General features: G+C 44.4%; 1 protein-coding gene across 6 annotated transcripts in view; it reads right to left on the bottom strand.

The window, feature by feature from the left end:
- Positions 1-16,155, bottom strand: part of LOC136625967 (uncharacterized) — a 252,447-nt gene that overhangs the window by 85,038 nt on the left and 151,254 nt on the right. Inside the window, exon 1 of one of the 6 annotated variants that reach the window (XM_066600611.1) lies at positions 505-736. The exons of the other annotated variants lie outside the window; for them this stretch is intronic. Within the exon in view, the coding sequence (XP_066456708.1) occupies positions 505-534 (30 nt within the window). The 5' untranslated portion in view covers positions 535-736. Of the gene's footprint in view, positions 1-504; positions 737-16,155 lie in introns of those variants that run through there. 6 annotated transcript variants of the gene reach the window in all.

The following is a 16,155-nucleotide window of genomic DNA, read 5'->3' as shown; positions in this document are numbered from 1 at the left end:
AAGAGGGAGCAAATATCACGCCAAACAAAGAGCCTTTGTTTATGTTAGAAGATGCTCAAGGGATCCCCCGGGATATACAGTGCCGGCGCTGAATACAACTGCTTTCAATTACTGGCCAATTCAATACGTACAATGAGTATATGTCACAGCAAACCATACAGATAGCCACGGCGATGAGTCAGGTACGACCACTACCTGCGTACCTAGAAAACTTTAATATATATATATATACATATACACACACATTGATCCATGTGTCCACCGTACAGATGTCACTGGTATCTGACACAATGTGACAACCCATCACTGTGCAAACATAAAAGAAAAGAAAAAAGCTAAAACATAGAAGTCATTGGCAACATTGTAGCGATACAAGTGCTAGTAATGAAAGGCCATTTACTTTTGCAAGTACTAGGAGTGGAAAGCGATTGTACTCAGCTACTAGATGCCCAGGAGTATGAATAATAAATCAGAGAGATGTCTGCTGACAAAGCTTTCCCCTACCTGAAGCTTCATTTTCCAACACGAATGCATCAGAGTATCCTTATTAAAGCTTCTTCCTCTCGCATGACTCCAGTAATCCAGACTAAAGGGATGAGGTCTCGCTGCACATCTGCCGTTTGCCCTACATTTGTAAGAGGGAGAGGGAAAAAGTTGACTTGCCTGGGCTTGTTAAAAAGCCGGCTGGGGCTAGCAAGTATAGGAGGAGAGTGGTGGGAGCACTTCCTCCAGCTGATTCTTGTGAGAGGAGGCAATGGATGAATAATGTATGTGCTCCTCTTTATCCTCCTTCAAGGCCCGCTGCCCCCGCCTCCAACTACTGCTTTCGTGAGGTTGCAGCCAGTCCTCTGTTGGTAACCGCATTAAAGATGCAGCATCACCAGGCTCATTGAGGATAGCCACCCATGCCGGAGTGCTGGCAATCAGGCACATTCATACTTAGGGACTTCATTTCAGAGTTACCCAAGTGCAAGGATTTTCAATAAATTGGGCATAGCACCCAGAGTATCAGGCTGGGCTCACACGGATGTATGCGTAAAAACGCTGCGCGAGTCACGTGTTTTACCGCTGCGGAAACCTGATCTACCGCCACGTATGAGAGCAAAATTGTACCGTGCATGACAATGTAGCTCACGTATGTGGTTATGCGCGATCTTCTTGTTTAGTTTTTTGTAATTTCTCGCAATGTCGCTTCGCAACGGCACGTATATATGCAATGTAATTGCGTATTGATTACGCACCAGTAGAGAACAACGGGTTCTCTTCGCGTAAAATGTGAAAAAATAGATCATGTTGCGTTCTTTTTTGTGCTTGCGTATAACGCAAATGTGAGCGAAATAACATAAGGCAATGTATGTGATTGCCTGTGAATTGCAGCGTATCACACGTGTAATACACGCTAATCTTACGCTCATGTGAGCCCATCCCAATAACGTATGTATGGATCTAATATCTAGACACACATATACAAGAATAGCTATATACATATCATATGCACGCACAAATACAATAAATGAGCCAATTACAGTACAGCAGGCAGTGTTCTTCCTGCAGCTGTCCAAACACTTGGGCCAGATTCACACGGGCAGATTTGTGCTTGCACGATACGCAGAGAAAAGAACCCATGGACTTCAAAGGGTTTGTTCACATTTCTGTATTTTTCATGAGCATTTCTGTTGCACACAAAAAAACAAACAAACCAAAAAAAAAAAAAACAGCATGATCCACTTTTTTCCCTCCCCATAGAAGTCAATGAGAGGGTGCGCAAATGTGCGTGCGATACGCAAGGAGATTCATAAAACGCTGTGTATTTTCGCTGGGGGAAAAAAAACACATCTGGAATTTAGATGATTTAGCCATTTCAATTGGTGCGTTTGTTTGCCACGTGCTAATGTACATGCCTTGCAGGTGCAAAAAGTACTGTTAAATATGCTTATAAGCAGGGCAAAAAAAGCATACTTCGTCCCCGAAAATCAATACGGTCACACGCGTGAAAATACACGTATGCGCGTGTGAATCTGTACTTTAAAGGGGCATTCTGGTTTAGGGCACATTCATAGGTGCGCCTAGGCTTTGGTTCATTTCTGTTATTCAGCTCCATCTTTGGAGCCAATCAATGAAAATCCCAGAACTGCTGGATCGGAGCTGTGCCGGACAAACCCCACTGAAGTCCCGATAACATTCCATCCAAGATTTCATGCCGGAGGCCTCCAATAGAGCTTCCGATGCAGATGTGAAAGCACCATTATAAACCCCAATTTCATATCGCAAAAAAGAAAGGATATGCTGTGATTTTTTTCCCTGCATAGCATTTCAATGCAGTACTATGCAGGGAAACATCGCAAATGTAAATGAACCCATTTTACAATGATTCTCCGGTCGTGGACAGGTGGAAAGCGCTCTCCAAAGCAACGCTACGGAGAGCTTTCACTGCGTTCCTCGCAGCCGGATTATCGCCGCAGGGAACGCAATAAAAACCCGCTTGTGGACGGGCAGCCTTAAGTTAATAGCCGGGGGTCCCCGTTCAGCATCCTCATCTTTTGGCAAGAGTGTAGAGTGGTTACCAACATCATCTCACTCTGGAGGACCGGTTCTGTCCTGCATTGAGGTACCTTTACATAGAACTATTGGGTGCATAAGAGCCTGAGAGCCGTCGCAACGAAATCGCTCCTCTACTATCACGCAGGAGTGATAGTCGTTCAGTAAATGGCCGCCCGCTTCCATTCACATTGAACAGGCAGTCGTTCAAAGATTGAACAACTCCTGTTTATATTGAGCAAGAAGTTGCTTGCTAGTCACTTTGTTTCAGTGAGCTAAAAACGAGAATACAGATCGATTTCTCACTCAGTGCCCCATCGGTGGTTGAGTGTACATAATAGGACTAAGGCTGAAGGTAGCCCCGTGTAATAAGGCACTTTTTCACAGACAACCCATTAATTTATAAGAGGTCGGCCAGCTCTAAACTGTTGATGACCTTTGCTCAGGGTAAGTCAATTATTGATCAGCGGGGTACACCCTTGGGACCCCCAGTGATCAGCTGCTACCTGGCCTGCTTTCAGTGTGTATGAGCCCGGTGTGCCTTCAATGCCAACCCAGGCTGCAGCAATGTGTACCTAGCACTCAGCTTCTGTCTCTGTCAATACAGACATTGGGCTGGATAGAAGCTGGTCACGGTGGTCACATCCACTTGGTGCTCTACACAAAGATTCCATCGCATGATGTCCTTCGGTTGTTTTTAGGCGAATGATCATTATTCAACGAGCGAAAGTGAATGAAAATCATTCAGTCTAAACGAGAGTCATTCGCTTTTTGCTCGCTGTTCATCTTATGCGGGCATAAAAACCATCGTTGGCTCATTCGCTTATCGTTCAGTTTAAACAGTGAATGTGAAAGACTGCCGATACTGAATGATGCTCCTTTGAATGCGTCAATGATGTATCTGCCCGTCTAAACAGGTGACGGCACTCGCTCGTTCTAAAGAAGTAAATCGGCTCATGTAAAATGAGCCTTAGGCTATGTTCACATCACGTTACATGAATATTCTACTCCAGGAACATTGCTTAAATACGGCATGTCACAGTACTTACAAGTTCGTAATATGCGCCTGTATGCCACTGTGTACACGGACCTTGAACAGAGCTTTGCCGTATGCATGAGCGCTTAAGCATGGGCGTAACTATAGGGGAGGATGTTGCACCCGGGCACAGGAGCCTTAGGGGGCCCATAAGGCCTCTCTTCTCCATATATGCAGCCCAGTACTATGAATACAACATTATAGTTAGGGGCCCTGTTACAAATTTTGTGTTGGGGCCCAGGAGCTTCAAGTTACACCTCTGCCTTAGGCCTCATGTCCACGGGGAAAATCGGGCCCGCTACGGATTCTACATGTAGAATCTGCAGCGGGTCCCTCCTGCCCCGCGGACATGAGCGCTGAAAATACAAATAAATGAGAATAAACTTACCTCCGATCCGCTCCGTTTCTTCTCTTCGCGGCGGCGTCATCTTCTCTCGTCGCGGCCGGATCTTCATTCTTCGGCTCGGCGGATGTGCACGATGACGTCGGTGACGTGCCCCGCGCATGCGCCGGGCCGAAGCAAAATGATCCGGCCGCGGCTGAGAGAAGATGGCGCGGCGCCGAAGAGAAGAACCGGAGCGTGTAAGTAAAATATGATTTTTGTGTCCCGCGGATCCGGACGGCTTCCATAGGCTTCAATAGAAGCCCGCGGGAGCCGTCCCCGCAGGAGACCCGCATGAAAATGGAGCATGGTCCGGATTTTTTCATGCTCCATTTTTTTTTAAATCACTTTTATTGACGATCCGCGGGTATTTATCTACCCCGCGGGTGGTCAATGCATCCCTATGGGGTGCAGATCCGCGCGCGGGAGAAGAGTTAAAATCCGCTGCGGATTTTAATTCTTCTTTTCCCCGTGGACATGAGCCCTAGGGTTTGTTGGGTAACAATTTAGTGTTCTAGAAAATAACAAGAATTTACACATTTCTGCGACATGACTGAAAAGCACAGTCACAATAAATGTTTGTATGGTAAAACACAATGACATCAATCATACTTCTTTTATTTTCTTCCTGCCCCAAACCTGTCAGTCCTACATTTATCACATTTCCAGGCTAACATGGTTGATGGCCTATGGGGAAATGATTATACAGCTATACGCATATTATATACGTATGTAATTTATAACTGCCAGCAGAGGAGAAATGTTTAGAATAATCCAATAAAATCATCGCAGCTAATTTAATTTTCCAGGTGTGATTGTTCCGTTAAATATGATTAGCTCTATCCCAGAATTGGTGTTTCAGGTGATAGATTACTTTGGGGTTTTATTAAAATCCCAATATATGGGATAATAGAACCCCTTACTGTACATGACATTATAATTAGATAGCTAGAGACAGAATCCAGATGGGTGGGCATATTACTCCGCACGTGGGCTGGTGGTCCACTTAGATGTCCATAAGACACCAGGACAACCTCTGGGCCAGCACACACTCCTAGGGCTCCTCACACACTCCTCGGGAGATTTAAGTTACTCCCCAAAATCTACGTGGCACACAAAATGGCATGTCTTTTCAAGGGCTTTGCAATGCATGTGATGATAGTAATGTACTGTAGAATGCGGTGCCTGACAAAAAGTAATGCATTGATTCACGTTTTACTCCGTACAGCTTACAATGTTGTTCTGCTGAGTATTTTATATTAATATACTGATATCTTGGACCATGTTCAGATGTGGGGGATTTGTTGCACAACAAAGCATGTGAAATAGGTTTTCACAAAACAAGTTAGACACAATGTTTGAAAAATTCTATCAAGTCTGAATGTAGCAAAAAAAGTTTGGTACTAGGTTAGTAGAACAAAATGTGATTGCTCTTAGTAGGCAGTACCTAACACAAAGAAATTATGTTACAGCAAGCTTTCAAAGCTATTTAGGTTTCTTCATCAGGCATCTAGAAAAGCTTGAACAATGGGTGATGACTAACAGAATGGTATTTAATGGTTTTGGGGTTTTTTGCATAGGCCCCCCCCCGTTCAGCGCAGGACAACCCCAAGGGATGTGTTGAAATTAAAAAAAATTTTTTTACTTACCCGAATCCCGTCTGCAACTTCTTCCTTCTTTTCCTCCAAGATGGCCGCCGGGATCTTCACCCACGATGCACCGCGGGTCTTCTCTCATGGTGCACCGTGAGCTCTGTGCGGTCCATTGCCGATTCCAGCCTCCTGATTGGCTGGAATCGGCACACGTGACGAGGCGGAGCTACGTGATGATGCGCAGAAGGGGGCGGAGCCAGAACGCCGCTCATGCCCGGACCGACCAGAAGGGAGAAGACCGTTCTGTGCAAGCGCGTCTAATCGGGCGATTAGACGCTGAAATTAGACGGCACCATGGAGACGGGGACGCCAGCGCAGGGAAGGTGAGTATATAACTTCTGTATGGCTCATATTTAATGCACGATGTATATTACAAAGTGCATGTATATGGCCATACAGAAGTGTTTAACTTAACTTGTCATCGCGGGACAACCCCTTTAACAAAGAGAAATGCAAAGTCCTACATTTGGGCAAGAAAAATGAAAAAAGTACACGCAGAATGGGAGGAATTGGACTAAGCAGCAGCACATGGGAAAAAGACTTGGGTATACTAATAGATCATAGACTGAACATGAATCAACAATGTGATGCAGCAGCAAAAAAGGCAAAAAATTCTGAGATGTATTAAGAGAAGCAGAGTCTAGATCACGTGAGGTCATTATCCCCCTCTACTCTTCCTTAGGGCTCATTCACACAAGTGTATATTGGCTGCCGTTTACACGGTCGACCTATATACGCTACCATCTGATGCATTGTATTACAATGCATCAGATCACACAGGCGTATTCCTGCGGCGTACAACTGCCTGGCCGGCCAATATAGCGCCAGGCAACAAAGATAGTCCTGGAACTATCTTTCTGCCCGGAATACGTAGGCTGCTGCAGAGACTCCTATGGGAGCCAATGACAGCGGACGGAGAAGGGAGGGAGTTTAGCAGCGTGACTTCTAAACTCAATCCCCCTTCTCTTCTCCCCTCTGTCTGTTTGCAATTGGAGGAGGTGGGACTGGGGTGGGGCTAAGATCCGCCCCTCCCATTGCTGGCTGCGGAGAAGGGGTGGGGAGGGAGCTTGGCTCCGCCCCTGCCCCATCCCCTCCCATTGCAAACAGCTGGAGGGAAGGAGAGGAGGTAAGCCGGCAAAGGGGAAAGAAGGAGGAGACAACTTCTCTTCCCGCCCAATGGCATTGCTACCTCGGTGTATATGCGCTGGGCCTGGGCTGTCTGAACGGGGCGCACAAACGTTAGATTTGTGCGTCAGTTTACACGTTTTTACGGTGTCGGTGGGCGCATGTAAAAACGCCTACAGCCGTGTGAAAGAGCTCTTAGTCAGACCTCATCTGGAATACTGTGTCCAGTTCTGGGCACCACAATTTAAAAAACTGGAGTTCAGAAAAGAGTAACTCAGATGGTGAGTGATCTGCAAAATATGTCCTATGAGGAACGGTTAAAGGATCTGGGAAAGTTTAGCTTGCAAAAATGAAGGCCGAGAGGAGACTTAATAGCTGTCTACAAATATCTGAAGGGCTGTCACAGTGCAGAGGGATCAGCCCTATTCTCATTTGTACAAGGATAGACTAGAAGTAATGGGATGAAACTGAAAGGGAGGAGACACAAATTAGATATTAGACAGTGAGGGTGATCAATGAGTGGAACAAGTTAACACAGGAGGTTGCAAGTTCTCCTTCAATGGAAGGATTCAAACAAAGGCTGGACAGACATCTGTCTGGGATGATTTAGTGATCCTGCATTGAGCATGGGGTTGGACTGGAGTTGGTCCCTTCAAACTCTACCAGTCTATGATTCTATCTAATAGGATAGTAGAAACCCAAGTAGTTCCAAAACCTTGTTGTAACATTATTTTTTTGTGCTAGCCATTAAATGGTATCGTATCCACAAGATTACTTTGTTTCTCTCAATGAGAACAACCACATTTTGAATATAGCCAAAGATTAGATGCAAATGGAATGGAAATGCTGAGATTTTCCATCTAGATTTGCGGAGGGAAAATCCACCGTGGATTACCGTACAATGCAAGTGGATGAGGCTTTAGTAAATCTCATCCATAGGCAGCAAAAAACGTCCACACAGAAACTGACCTGCGGTGCGGATTTGTACCCCTTTCAATGTAGAGGGGTGAAATCGAAGACTGTTTGCCATGCATGCAGCTACCCTAATAAAACCTGCATAAAGAAAGCAGAGATACATAACATAGCGCTAGTTATCCCCAAACGTCTTCATACGTCAAGACGACATTGTATAGCAAGAGGCGGCTCGCTAGAACAGAGGCTGTTTTGTATGGAGATATACAGGGCTATTCCAATAAAAGGTTTCTGCAACGTATTCCTATTTCCTCTGCTGAGGGTTAGAAGTCATTTTCCTTCTTAGACCCTGCGCACACCTTCCCGTATGTCATCTATCTAGTTTAGCGTTCCTTTACCGTCTTCTTCACCCTTTCGAGCAATGCAAACAAAGGACAATATTTAATGGGATGGACCATACCACTTAAACTACTTCATAGGAGGCGGCGATTGTATTCTTCTGCACTTATCTAAATTGAGCTCTTTCAATGGATTCCGCTTTATGAAATTAACCCCTTCTCACCAGTATGTGCAGAGAGGGCCAATCATATCCTCTGCCTCCTTTTACTCTTCCCAGCTACCATGGAAACTAGACAGCGTGTAAACACTATTGTAGCTACTATGGAAATTGACTGGAAAAGGAGGAAACGTCGCCGTACTTTGTTGATGTACGTTATTTCCAGTATATGTGGGGCTGGTGTACACAATTCTTCCATAGTGATTAACCCTTGGTCTACAACAGTAGAAAGTCACAGTGAATACTATGGATACGGTGAGAGTGTAAGCTTTATTCAGGCCCAATCTCCACTTCTACGCACGGATTCCACTGCGGAATCCCACAGCGGAATCCCTCCGTGCCTGCAGACATGGGGAGAAAAATACATTTTCTTACAGGTCTCCTCCGTGCTGGCTGGATCTTCTTTCTTCAGCAGGGCGGATGCGTACGGATGCTCTGACTGACGTGCCGGACGCATGCGCAGTGCAATATATATTTTTTCAAATCTCCTGCTTTCCTGCGAACCGCGGCACGTCCACAGTGACACATGCGGGTGTGCCGCGGATGAGACGGCTTCCATTAACTTCAACATCCGCATGCTCTAAATTGTTTTGCGGATGCTAATGCATGCCTACGGGCGCCTAGAGCTGCGGATCTCCCACGCGGGAGACTTGTGCGGATTTTATAATTAAAATCCTCCTGTGGACATTGGGCCTAGGGGGTTTTCTTTTGTTAAACATGCTTCAAAATGAAATCTTCTCATCTTGCATCTATAGCCAAAATATCAAAGATGTTGTAACATATACAGAGGAGATACACATACATATATACGCACATACATACATACATACATACATACAGTAGTATATAACTTGTCATCACGTCAATGGGTGGTCAAGAAATCACCACATGGTTAGGAGATTCTGTAAGTACTCAGAGTTTTCCCACTAAGCGTGAGATGTTCTTTTGAGCTTTGACCATGGACAAATACTCGCTAAGGGCAATGCTCACTCAAGCAATTCCCCCTAGCGAGTATATTCGCTCATCTCTAATGGTGGCACGATCTCACACAAGTCACTCTCTAGAAGTCTGATTTTGCATATGAATTTATATTTCATCTTGCAACTATGTATATGGTCTGAAGATCCCCATTGAACACTACCACCTGGGATCATGGATAATGCAGGAATGGGCAACTGGTTTTGTAGTTGATTAGTGCATCTGATACATTCATTTATATAGAATGACCCGATTCCCCTTTAAAAAAAAGTCCCACAGAGAATTTGAGATATACAACTTGCTAGGAAAAGAACTCAGAATGTTGTACTCCTGTTCCAAGCCTTGTATTGTTACTCGGCATTGGAGATTACGTACAAGCAGGCTTCACCTTTTCTTGTTTGGTTTTTCTCAGAAGATGGCAATCACGGTTTCAATTTCACTACCAGTGGATTGGCTGTATCCATTTATGCCATTTCTCATGAGCTCATATATATCTAGTAACATGCTTTCACATGGCATGGAGACAGTTGTGCATGCAAGGCATCCCAGAAATATTAATGAACTTAAAACGCATTTGTGAGAAGAAATGGTCCAAAATTTCTCCTCAACGTTGTGAAAATCTTATTTACAGTTATAGGAGATGATTGGTGGATGCGATTAACCCTTAAGGAAATCTAGAGTTACCATATACTTTAAACAATTGTCCGCTTGTTTGTCCAACAGCTGTTTTTCCCAGCTGCCCATGGGTTCAGGAAACAATAGGATTGGGTATTGAAATTCGATGTCCCTGATCCTTCTTTCCACTGACATCATCTGTCTGGGGAAAGTTGAGCTGTCTTCGTACACATCACAGAGTCAGCTTAAAAAACCTCACTGGCTTCTCGTCCAGAGTAAAAGCTCCCCGCTCAGCACTTCCCATAGGAGGTGAAGCAATGAGCGAGAAGCGGATGAGAAGCCCGCGAGCCGGCGGCAAGTCTTTCAGTTTAAAATGCTCTGAACGAGCGCCAACGACCTTAGCGGGGGTGTCAGCGTTCCTGCAGTCGTTTATAAGACTGTCGGCCCGTGTAAAAGGACCTTTAGTTTTTGTCCCTGCATTGTGGATGTTTATTCAATGTGCTCAATAAAACACATGACTTGTCCAACTGTTTGTATTATGAGTTTAGTAAGATTGTTATCGAAGTTACTATTCTAGACAAACACAATCGTACCCCATTTTATTAGTAATCCATGCAGAAATCCAGGTGATTCCAGAGGACTTAGGCCTCCTTCCCACGAGCGTGACGGGCTCCGCAGCGTAATATTACGCAGTGAAGCCCGTCACGGCGCCCCCCAGAGCCCCTATACTTACCTGCGGGACATAGCGTGAAATCGCTTCCCCGCCCACCGCCGCCGCGTCACCGCTCGTCACCGCCCACCGCCGCGCGTCACCAGCCGTGTCACGTGCACGGCCGGCCGTGTCACGTGACGCGGCCGGACCGCGTCATTTGGCGTCATATGACGCTCGGCGGTGGGCGGGAAAGCGTTTTTTCACGCTATCTCCCGCTGGTTACAGCGGGAGATAGCGTGAATGGACGGCTTCCATTGACTGCAATGGAAGCCGTCAGTGCGTACAGCCCGTCCTCACCCGCAGAAAATAGAGCATGCTGCGGGTGAGGACGGGAGAAATCGCGGTGCGTAATTCCGCGGTGGAATTACGCATCGTGAGCATTGAGCTATTAGGTTCAATAGAACCTAATAGCTGCGTGCAACGCAGCGGATTTTCGCCGCGAATTACGCGGCGGAAATCCGTTCGTGGGAAGGAGGCCTTACTCCTTCTTGCAACGGTATCTTGCCACACAGGGTTTAAAACAAACAAACAAAAAAAGACACACTTCAGTTAAATGAAAAATATAGACTCAAATGCTAAAAGATACTTTGTGTATGGCTAAAGGCCCTTTTATACGCAACGATTATCGCTCAAAATTCACTCAAATCTTTTCAATGATAATTATTGTGTGTAAATGTGTGTCCCTCGTGCACTTTTCGCCAATCGCTGACTTCAGGTCCGCATGAAATCCTCATCCCTCAGGACGATAAGATAAAACAGACCGCACGCTGTGTTCTCCGCACGCAGCGCTGATAACATTCTTTAACAGCTGTTAACAGCTGCTGTCCCCACTGGAGAACAATAGTGATGTATTTAGAGAACAGACCACCTGCTGCTCTCTAAATACATGCAATGAAGTACTAAAGGGCTGATTTAGCCCATTAGTACCTATGCAAAATGATCGCTCAAAACTGTCAGTTTCTGATAAATTTTGAGTGATCATCTGTGTGTATAAATGCACCTTTACATTACTTATAACTTTCATATACTGATAGTCTGGATAATACATTTCTGCAATGGTATATGGGAGTCTATGTATAAATCATAACTCACATTCGTATGCGGGAAACCACTGTAAAAGTTGTAAATCATTAGACATTGAGTAAAATAAAATTAATAATCAGGTCAACTAGACTACCAATAAATAATAATTAGATTTCTATGATATAATATCACAGTATCACTTTCTTTTGAGCTCCACTGGAAGCCAATAAAGTAAACAGAAGCAAAGCAGCTCCAATAATCAGCAAACAGTTTGGCACATACGGTACAAATAAACCATTCCCAAATGACCAGGAAACGGGTCTTTGTTATGTTGTTTCTTCCTGAGAAAATGCAGCCTCAGCACAAGGAAGAATCCTACTGCTGGAAATTGAGTTGACGGGCCAATTAATATTTATCATAGAAACTAATTGAACTTCACGCTCAGCTGCAATTCTGGGAAGATATTCTTAAAGGGACCAATGACTGGGGCTAATTTTCCCCAAACCTCTTCAAATCTTATTATATATAGGTCATATCTAGCTTATCATATATAGGTCATCACAACAGGATGACACTTTTTTCTATTTAGTTAACACTTAGGCTACATTCACATGGGTGAGCGTGATGACGGGTCCGATATCGCACTTGCCAACGTCAGTTATTCATGTCACTGCAAGGCTTTTTAATTCAAAACCGCCTTGCATCGCTTCTGTGCAATTGTGATCCTCAGGAGTCAGAAACGCTATCTTTTCTCCTTAGGGAGAGTACCTAGACGGTGAGTGAGGAGACTCAAATGGCCATGCACGCTCCTCTGGGTAATATGCAAATAAGGGAGATGGAATAAAACCTCCACAGTGCCACCTATTGGAAGGCAGCATTCCTTCAAGTCAGACTTTTTATACAAGCCTTGTAACAATGACCGGGAATTTTTGTGATCCTCAGGCTCGTGTTTCACGTGCGTCAGAGGATCGCAAGTGATTGGGAACCATCGCATTACACTCATGTGCATATCACACGGCATGTTAGTGCCATGGGGTGTTTTTTAAGGTCCCATTGAAAACAATGGTCGAGACATTCCGAGGGAACGCCAAAAGATAGAACATGCTGCGATTTTTTTTCCTTGCAGCATTGCGCAAAAGAATTGAGTTCACATTTGTGCGAGTTTTGTGCATCTTGCAACACATAAAACATGCACGAGATTCTCGCCCGTGTAAGCAAACAACTATCTATCACTTAACTCTGCAGATAAAGGGTATAGACGCGTTTTTCAAATAAGAAACGGAAAAGTGAAAAATATTTAAAGAAAAAAAATTGCGGGAAAGATGCCGGACGAGTCAATATTCCATCATTCTGCCATGCTGCTAATTAAAACTTCATAATTACCCATAAAAATGTATAAAAAGAATTGCAGTTACATGGATTAAATTGTCAATGGCATAAGTAATTAATGTGACATACAATACAATACAAATGGCTATACGGGAATGAATAGAACGCTCACAGTGTCCGCATTATCTGTACATGTCGGTAATTCAATGAACTCCAGAGCTTTAATTCACAAAATTAATGTTCAGAATACAATTGATGAAAAGCCGTACATGCTGGACATAATTAATCATACCGCAATCTCCATGCAGATTTCCATCAGCCCGATTACCTGACAACCCGGGAGCTGGGATCAACATGCTCAGGATTACATGTTAAAAGGAAATCTCATAGATAATGTAAAACAAAAATAACATAGACAAAAGCACCTAAAGGAACTCCTCATCGTTCCTCCAACTAGGTTCAAAGGAATTCAATTACAAGGATCAAGCATTAACCCTTTCCAATCCAATTTTGGATTCAGGGTTTCCTAAAAGGCTTTCTCTTTTTTGCTGTTATACAACGTTGCCATCTGCTGGCTAAAGCCAGTGTGTGTGCGCCAGACAGGCTCCGACAGCAGAGTGGCTGGCAATAGATGGTAAGAATACCCTGTGGGACGTCTTCTGACATTGGAGCTGTACATGCTTCAATCAGAATGTAGGAAGACGTCAGACAGTGGATAGGAAAGGGTTAAACTGCGCAAATGAGAAATTTCAGGGACACATTTTGCTTATTGGTGGCACAGAGGCAGCATGCTTTATACACATTAAAAGGGTTTCCGAAAATGAAAATAAATTCTATTAGGCAGATAATTCGCTAAGATTAAAAAGAAAAGGAAAACATTGTCACTAGAGATGAGCGAGCACCCAAATGCTCAGGGCCGCGTTATTTGAGTCAAGCTTTTCGTAAAATTCGAGGGCTCTACTCGAGTACCGAACCCCATTGACTACAATGGGAGACTCAAGCATTTTTGCATGTGGGACGCCGGGTCCTTTGTAGTTCGTGTGTTCTCCTTTCCCCCTACCCCTCCCTCTCTCCCTCCCCCCGCCATCCCAAAAATTTGCCATTGACGCGCACTGCGTCGCGGCAGGAAGGGGCCAAAACAGGCACGTCACAGCAGGGGGGAGCCAAAAACTGGGGCGGGGTTGAACACGGCGTGATGCTCGTTCGAGTAACGAGCACCATCGAGTACGCTAATACTCGAACTAGCATCAAGCTCGGCAGAGTACATTCACTCAACTCTAATTGTCACTCCTCTGATGCTGTACATAAACTCCGATGCTGTTTTGGGCCCCAAAAGAAGCAGTCACGTGCCGATCACTGTACAGGTGAGCACTCAACCGTTCATGGCAGTACAACAGCAGAGGCCAGTGATCGGCTGAGTGGTTAAGTGCACAATGAATGGCACATGACCACCGCAGCTACTTCAGGGATCGGAGAGGCTTCTGAGCAGGAAATATGCAGGGTTTTTGTTTCTTTTCACCTTTTTACATGGTTGCTTGCTTCTTATTTTTTGCATGCACCGAAAGTAGTGCCACGATTTTGCAGTGACTTGAGGGGACAAGGTTTCTGTAGAGCCTTAAAATCAACGGTGAACAACGAGAACAGAGATGAAGAGCGGCGTGATGCAATTTGGAATAAACTACAGCAATCCTTTCAAAACTATGCTTTCCAGAACCAATGAGTGCAAACATTTTCATGAAACTTTTTATTTGGCATATCTGGCCTCGGTTTTGTTTTTCCTATTAAAAAAAAAATCAAACTATGGAAAACCCCGAAGCAAAATGCTGTGGATGTACCTGGCTGGAGTGAAATAACACTGAGCTTTGCCCAAAACACACTGACACTTCCATAGGTCTGTATGCATTACTACCACCTGCGCCCAAGCAGGAAAGATGCCAGGGTGAGATAAGTACAAAGCATTATTGTATGCATCTTGCTCAAGCAGCTTCTCTAATCACAGGAGGTTTAAGACATGATGTACATCTGCCAATCCATGGGCACCAGGATCTCTTGTGTCACCTACTATGCTGCTCTATGCTGTCCATCATTGGAAAAGGGGGCCATTTCAGTGTTTGACTTGGGTTAAATTGCAATCTGTGCAGAATTAGTTTTGGTACCCTACCACATCATAAAAATAAAACACAAGCTATATATATATTGCACTGATAGACAGTCTACCTGTATTCTGCTTGTGTAGAAAGCAGCAAGATAGTAGCATATCCACACCACTAGAACCAAGCTCATAACATAAATAAACCAGAAGTGAGCTCATGGCATAAATACAGTTCCAGCACCAAGCTAAGAACATATATACAATGCCAGAACAAAGCTCACAACAAACATAGCTCCACAACAACGCTCATGATATAAATACAATACCAGAACCCAGCTCATGACAAAAATACAGTACCAGAAGCAAGCTCATAAATACAAGAACAAGCTCATAACAAATACAACACCAGAACCAAGCTCATGATTTAAATACAATACCAGAACCAAGTTCATGATATAAATACAATACCATAAGCAAGCTCAAAAACATAACTCCAACACTAACCAAACTTAGTACATAGATACAATACCAGAACAAAGCTCATAACAAATGCAGTAGCAAAACCACGCAATTGTGTTGCAGGAGTACCAACTGGCAGACAGAAGTACCACAGAACATCAGAAGAGAGGACAATGATTCATATCGCTACTACACAAGAGCTGCCACATAGAAATAGAAGATCATCAGGCTGGGTGCACCTAAGGGGACAATCATCCCCAGCCTACATCCAACCAGTGACCCCCTACAAGCTGGCGGCTGTCGCCCAATGCAACCAGACTCAAAGCTAAGCTTTTCTTATGTTGCCCCCAGCTCTAACACTGCTACCCTAAGGTAATAATTACTCGCATAGCAACAGTTATTTAGACATTTATGAAATGACTTGAATTTATAGATCCCCATATAATACATTTCTGTTCCTTTTGGTTCAGTAAACTCTTTATGTTGATGCAGTCCATAGATCCTAATTCTCTGCATAAACCTATTTGTGACCTTCGTGATACTCTAGCCACAGTCTCTACCCATCAAACAGGCTGCATTGATTACAGTGTAAACCTACAGACTGTTCAACAGATAGCGCAGCAAATCCCCGGGCTTGGCTGTATGAAGGAATTCCGAATAATTGCTGTGGAATTCCCCCACATGACTGAGATGCAGCTGTTGCTAGTGAGAGCACGACCGGCGGATCTGGGAAGCAGACACCGCCT

The sequence above is a fragment of the Eleutherodactylus coqui genome, chromosome 4 (assembly GCF_035609145.1).
Source record: "Eleutherodactylus coqui strain aEleCoq1 chromosome 4, aEleCoq1.hap1, whole genome shotgun sequence".
Taxonomy (NCBI): Eukaryota; Metazoa; Chordata; class Amphibia; order Anura; family Eleutherodactylidae; genus Eleutherodactylus; species Eleutherodactylus coqui.
The sequence above is the reverse complement of the archived record's forward strand: the minus strand, read 5'-3'. Positions and strand labels throughout refer to the sequence as shown.